This window comes from Durio zibethinus, chromosome 24 (genome assembly GCF_047325235.1).
Source record: "Durio zibethinus cultivar Kanyao isolate XHJ-2024 chromosome 24, ASM4732523v1, whole genome shotgun sequence".
Classification (NCBI taxonomy): Eukaryota; Viridiplantae; Streptophyta; class Magnoliopsida; order Malvales; family Malvaceae; genus Durio; species Durio zibethinus.
In genome coordinates this window covers 6635600-6642409 of record NC_143185.1, presented here as the reverse complement: position 1 = coordinate 6642409, position 6810 = coordinate 6635600, and the positions used below count along the sequence as shown (strand labels likewise).

The 6810-nt window shown below is 30.5% G+C and overlaps 1 protein-coding gene across 2 annotated transcripts; it reads left to right on the top strand.

The window, feature by feature from the left end:
* The first annotated feature begins 691 nt into the window (after positions 1-691).
* On the top strand, positions 692-6050 carry LOC111316795 (dihydroorotase, mitochondrial-like). 2 transcript variants are annotated; one of them, XM_022918940.2, is made up of 9 exons: positions 692-836; positions 998-1118; positions 1545-1690; positions 3094-3275; positions 3576-3712; positions 4149-4314; positions 4456-4572; positions 4824-4984; positions 5615-6050. In XM_022918940.2, exons 2-9 carry the CDS (start codon positions 1083-1085, stop codon positions 5807-5809), a joined length of 1140 nt encoding a protein of 379 aa, XP_022774675.2. In that variant the 5' UTR covers positions 692-836; positions 998-1082; the 3' UTR covers positions 5810-6050. The 2 variants fall into 2 exon arrangements, with proteins under 2 accessions (XP_022774675.2, XP_089610017.1); XM_089753891.1 differs by having other exon boundaries at positions 695-836; positions 1003-1118.
* Positions 6051-6810: the final 760 nt, after the last annotated feature.

The window sequence follows — 6810 nt, the reverse complement described above, 5'->3', positions numbered from 1 at the left end:
TGTTAAAGTTTTCTTAAATATATTTGATGATAAATATATCTTCTTTGATTTTTCAAATTTTATATGATCTAACATTTGTATTGAAATATTAATTTGAGTTAAAATTCTTGAATATATTTGAATATTAAATATGCTTTGCTTGTGCTTATTATTTTTATATATAATCTAGAAGGATTCATATTTTGCATATTACTAAAGAGCTTTAGTTTAAATGTAACCATTGTACAATTTCTTATTTAATATAATATATGGCTTATAACTTAAATTAATATTAGATAAATTATATTTAAATTGAATATACCTCTTTTGCAATATATAATTTGTATTTAGTAAATAATTTTTTTTAATCTATAATAAGTTAAAATATGAAAATCATCCATGCATACCTAAATCTCAAAAGCACAATGAGTTTCCTTAATTGTTTCTTTTGAATCTTGATCAACTCAACTTGATTGTCAAGTAAAAATATTAGGAATCAAATTCAAATAGTATCTTAAAAAAAATTTTCTAATCATATCTCATTTTTTTTCTTTTCACATCCATTTTTTTAATTATATTTAAATAAAATTACTTAATTATTTTATTTCATATCAAATTTAATATTTTATTATATTAATATGTATTAGTTTTTGCTCAAAATTTTTTTGTAAAGGCTGCCTCCTATATAACGGCTGCCGACTGCCATACCCATGGCATTTCTCGAAGTGGACTGGCAGAGGAAAAACCAAAATATTAGCCGTGGCAAACTCCCCGCACAACTGACTCCAACAGTCACTGAATCTCATTGCAACGCTCGTCCATCAAGCTTCAAGCCTCTCAAAGTCGGAAATATCTAGGTAACTAACCCATGTGTACTCGGCGCATCTGTAGACAATTTGTTTGATAAATTTTCTGCAAGAAAGTTTCTCCCAATTTCATCCTCATTTATAGAATACAATGCCCTGAACATAACCTTCTTCTTTTTTTTTTTTTTTTGGTGATTTGATACTTGGTAAAGGAAAGGTTGGGAATTAGATGAAGTATTTTCCCTGATGCTATAGCTTCTTCTTGAACCGACAAATTTTGAGGCTGCTCGTACTCAAATGATAAATACGTTGGTTCTGCCCAGGCCTAGCAAAGTATGTATAATCTTCATTATTATGTATATGATACTTCCGGTTATTAGTTTTGAGAGGAAAGGAGCTCTATTTATCTGAATCAGATTCCATTATAACCTTTGTTTGCTGCTTTGACCACCTGTACTCATCATAATTGAAAAAAGAAAAAATCATTGCTCATTTCTGCTATTTGGTTCTTAATAACGTTATGGTGATCGGTATCCCTTATTCTATGTTTCTTTGTCCATATAATGCATCAAAATGATATAATTCATTCCTAGCTTTATATAACAGGAGAATCATTTTGATGAAGTTTCTTATCAATTAATTACAAGATATTAAATCTAGAACATGTTTTCATCATTCACTGTTTTTTGATGCTTGACCATTACTCAATTTCATGGTTTTGCTTTGCCTTTATACTTGGTACTGTTGCTTTTGTTATAGGCATTGAAGTTTTCCTCTACAACACTTGATGGGTTAGGCAAATCAAAGTACAGGAGTCCGAAGATGGAGCTAACCCTAACTCAACCTGATGATTGGCATCTTCACCTCCGTGATGGTGACCTTCTTCAAGCTGTTGCCCCTCACAGGTTGTTTTACTTTAATAACATCTTTTTAATAGTTGACTTTAGGGGTTTTCAATTTTTGGAAATAACTGAAATGACTGAAATCACTGTTGCAAGTTAGTTAAACTGGTACTTTGGTTACTGTCATATATAATCAAAGTTTTAGTGAGTTTTTTAGTCGGTTATGGTTTCCAAATTTATCTACGTGGACCCACCGGATAACCAATTCAAATTCCATATCTATTATTTGAAATATACTATATATTTTTATACTGATTGAAACTATCCCCGCATTATATTTTCACATCTTCCGAAGATCCTAACCTCATGGCTCTGTTTCTCTCTCAACTCTTGGTGCTCCCCATCCTATAGCCCTTCCATATACATACATCTATTGCTTTCCTATCTCCAATGCCATTTTGTGGGTAGATTGTACTTTGTTTCTGTTCTTCATTTCTTATGGAACTTAGAGTATCCCGTTATCCTAAGTTGATAGTATAATCCTTTTTTTATTTTTTCGATTTCTTTCTTTTCTTTTCGTTTTTCAATCGACAATCATAAATGCTTTTAGTTTGGTTGGATTTTTTTATTTCTCATTTCTACAAAAGGCTTTATAGGAATTCCTTTAGCAATTAGAACAGACATATTTTTTTTAACTTTTCTTCTTTCCCACTTTAAATGGTACTAATTTTTGGCCGAAAGAAATTTGTACTACCTTCTTTTTGGCTCTATAGTGTGTTGGTTCTTATCAAAATTTGATTACACAATTAACTGAAAACTTTTGATTGATTTTCTTAAGCATCTACTTATCTATTCCATTAAATTTACCATTCTTTTCCCCATTTTCTAATATTTCAGCTGATTTATAATTCCATTTTTTAGATTTGTGCTTCTTTTTGATAGTGAAAGATCTTCAATTCCCCTTTTTTGGGATGCGAATGTTCAGTCGTCTTGCTGCTCTGTAGGTTTTCCTGTTTTGTGATTCTTTATTGAGCATCAATGTTGTTAGCCATTTTAAATGTAACCTTATTTTATATTATGCTTAAACAGAAAGGAGAAAAGATTAACAATGTCTTGCCTGGATCTGAAGCACAGCCTAAGAAAACAGGAAAAGCTTTATATATCAGGTTTAGGCATAAGAATCTACTTAGTAATATTTGGTTTATGAACGTACTGACTGAATTAATCGACACATCTGAGTTTCTTGGTTAAGCAGTTATCCTAATCAGTTGGTCAGTTTCTGTTCCAAAAAAGTTAAAGGCTTGATTAATTCGACTTTAACAAATCTGTGACTGAATTAACCAAACTGATCATTTGCTCACCCCCAGTTGATTTGAATTACATCTTCAATTATCGGGAAATTATCTTCTGACTACATTTTGAATGATTGTGATTTTTTTTTTATCTAATTAATATTATATGTGCAGTGCAAATCACTTTGGAAGGGCAATAGTGATGCCAAATTTGAAGCCTCCCATTACAACCACTGCTCTTGCTATTGCTTATAGAGAATCCATCTTGAAAGCATTGCCTGCTGATAGCAACTTCACTCCACTAATGACACTATATTTGACAGATACAACCAGTCCTGAAGAGATCAAGCTTGCTAGTAAGTCTATCTTATATTTAATATGGCATCTAGGAATCCTCTTATTTGTTTCTCATGTAGAAAACCACTACCTAGTTCCTTCCTCCCTCCCTTCCTCCCTCTCTCCCTCTCTCTCTCTCTCTCTTTCTCTTTGCAATTCGAGGCTTTTGCACTTATAGCCTTCTTTTATTTAGTCATTCACTTAGAATGATAATGCAAATACAATTAAACAAGCAACTTCTCTTATTTTTTTATTTCGCCCCTTTTGTTCTGACTTGAATCTTACAGTTTTGCTGACACTTTCGACTAATTCATTGACAGGAAGAACTGGAGTTGTTTTTGCTGTTAAGTTGTACCCCGCTGGCGCAACCACAAACTCTCAAGATGGTGTTACAGATCTGTTTGGGAAATGCCTACCAGTTCTTGAAGAGATGGTTGAGCAAAACATGCCATTATTGGTAATTTGAATTATATTAAGCTCACTATTATTTGTTGGTTAACTAAAAGGCTCTTGTAAATTGGCAAAGATCATGAGTAAGCATTTGGTAGAAAGTAGAACGTTTGAACAAGCAACACTATCCTAATGTGTATGAAAGAACTCACGAATATAGTACCTTAACATTTTATACAACAGTGTTCCTCTACTCTAAAACGATAAGGGCTTTTATAAGCGGGCAGCTTCCTTCTCTATCTCACTTATGTTAACATTTTTTAAAGGTTGCTTTCTCTAAAAAAGAGTGTGATTTCTGACATAACTTGAGAAAGGCAATTGCAGCTTAAATCACCTTGTCAATGTATCCAGAAATTGTTTTTTTACTGTACTTTTGTTGCTTACAATTTACTCATATAATGAAATCTATTTTAGAAAAAGTTTGAAATCTAATCTATTTATAGGTTCATGGAGAGGTCACAGATTCTACTGTTGATGTCTTTGATCGTGAGAAAGTGTTTATTGACACTGTGTTGCAACCTTTAATTCAAAGGCTTCCAAGTTTAAAGGTTGTGATGGAGCATATCACCACTATGGATGCTGTGAGTTTTGTTGAGTCTGGCGAAGAAGGTAAACTTGATTGCTTTTTTAGGGAAAAAATTTGCCATCTACTTTTCATTTTCTTGTTTTACTTGTAGAAATCAACCATGTCCTTTTAATTTCTTCCTTGTTTTCTCATTTAGCTCACAAGTTTTTTGTTTTCCTCTCTAGGATTTTTGGCTGCAACTGTTACACCACAACATCTTCTTCTTAATAGAAATGCTCTGTTCCAGGGAGGATTGCAGCCACATAGTTATTGCCTTCCAGTACTCAAAAGAGAAATCCACAGTATGTTCCATTCAACATATTCCATAATGCTGCAAATATGCATTGCTATCCATAAATGGATCATTGAACTTCCCTCTTTTATGCATTAGAATTAATTTTTACTAATTCTTGCTTTTGTGAAAAACATGATGTAATTAAGGTATGGGATTATACTTTTGTTACTTATGGTTTTAAAATTCATAGTATATACAGTCAACAGTACTTATAATAATTATGTCTTAACAGACTTTTATACATGCTTCTCTTCCCAGGACAGGCTATTGTTTCAGCCGTGACTAGTGGAAGCAAAAGATTTTTCCTTGGAACTGATAGTGCTCCTCATGAGAGACGAAGAAAAGAATGCCCTTGTGGTTGTGCTGGAATTTACAATGCCCCTGTTGCTTTATCACTATATGCTAAGGTCTTTGAAGAGGTAACCTTCTTCATTATATAACTGCAAGTTTCTTTTTACCATTTTCATGAATCCTGCAATGGATTTTGAATCAGAGATAAGCCAATATTAATGGGATTAGGGGGTGGTTGTTAAGGGATTCTGAATGTTAATATTTACTATTCCAAATAGGAACATGTGCATTTGTAGGATTATAGTAGAAGTAATTGTAGGTGAAATACTCCCATTTTTAGAATTCCATTTGATCCACTTCATCTACCCAAAAGGGATCAGGTTTTAGGCATAGAATTTTATAAATATCAAGTACTAAAGATATATGTGGACAACCACTTTCTCTCCTCGAATGCGTGAGGAGACCCAATAGGACACGAAAAAATATTGTTGCATATATTTTTCAAAATTGTAAGTAATAATAGTTCCTACATCCTCATTGATACAGTCCTTTCCTGTTTTTGAAATCATATTTTGTAATCAATTAGTCAGGATGTCAAGTGTTGATAATGCAGTTGTTTTGTTACTTTTCTGTTGTTGATGTAATAGTAGACTTCTCTTGTGGATGATTGAATACTCAGACAGCTAACATTTTGATTTGAATTTAGGTACGTTAAGTCACTTTTTTTTTTTTTTTTTTTTTATTTTGGTTAATTATAGGCGGGTGCACTTGATAAATTAGAAGCATTTACAAGCTTCAATGGACCAGACTTCTACGGTCTTCCAAGAAACACCTCAAAGATTAAATTGATGAAGACTTCATGGAAGGTACCAGAGTCTTTCTCGTTTTCATTTGGTGATATTATTCCTATGTTTGCAGGTGAAACACTTCAATGGCAACCATGCTTCTCTTGATTCTGATATTTCGTTTATCTATCCAATCCCATTCCACGTCGTTGTTGAATAAACTAACTAAAGCGAAAACTTACGAACTTTAGTCATAATCTCATCCACCTCATCATTTGAGAACCGAGCCCAAGGTACTGTCAAGCGGATCATTCTGTCATTAATTTCGATCTTATGTATAAAAGAAACCAGTGTTTAAGATAAAGAAAATGATTGAAAATATTTGAATTTTAAATTTATTATTAGAAGTATTCATAGGTCTCGCCAGATTAAGCAAGATTTATATTTGATATTAATAAATTATATATTTGTTAAGATTTGGTTTGATTCGAAATTTGAGATCTTAAAAGTTTTTCAACTTTAGTTCAAATTAAAAAAAAATAAATCTCAAATCCTCTTATTAAACTTAATTTATATAATAAATAATTAAAAAATATGATTAAATTAAATTTGATGAGATTATAGTTAATTTACATTTATATAAAAATTTAAAATAAAAATTATATATGAAAAAATTTAAAATAAAAATTAAATTTAATAAAATATATATTTTTTATTTTTAATTTATATATATATATATATGAAAATTAATTAATACATAATTCACACGTGTATATATATAAATAAAAATTTTATATATGCAAATTTGAGTCTAATTAAATTCAGATTTTAAAGTTTTTATTCAAGATTCAGTTTAAAATTTAATAAAATTTGTGTCTAAAAACAGGTTTTATTTTATTTTATTTTAATTTGGATGAACTTTGGATTATTGAATAGGTCTGGTTGCTGTATGTTATTTTTTAAAAATAATTACACAAATTGAATTAAATTTTGGATTTTATGCAATTCTTTAACTAATGATATGCCATGCTAATTTGATTTTTTTTTCTCATCACATGATATACATTAATACAAAAAATCTTTTACCTTTTATAAAAAATACACTAATATTTAAGAATCTTAAAAATATTAATTATTATTTAATTAAATAAAAAGATTTTTTTAGATTG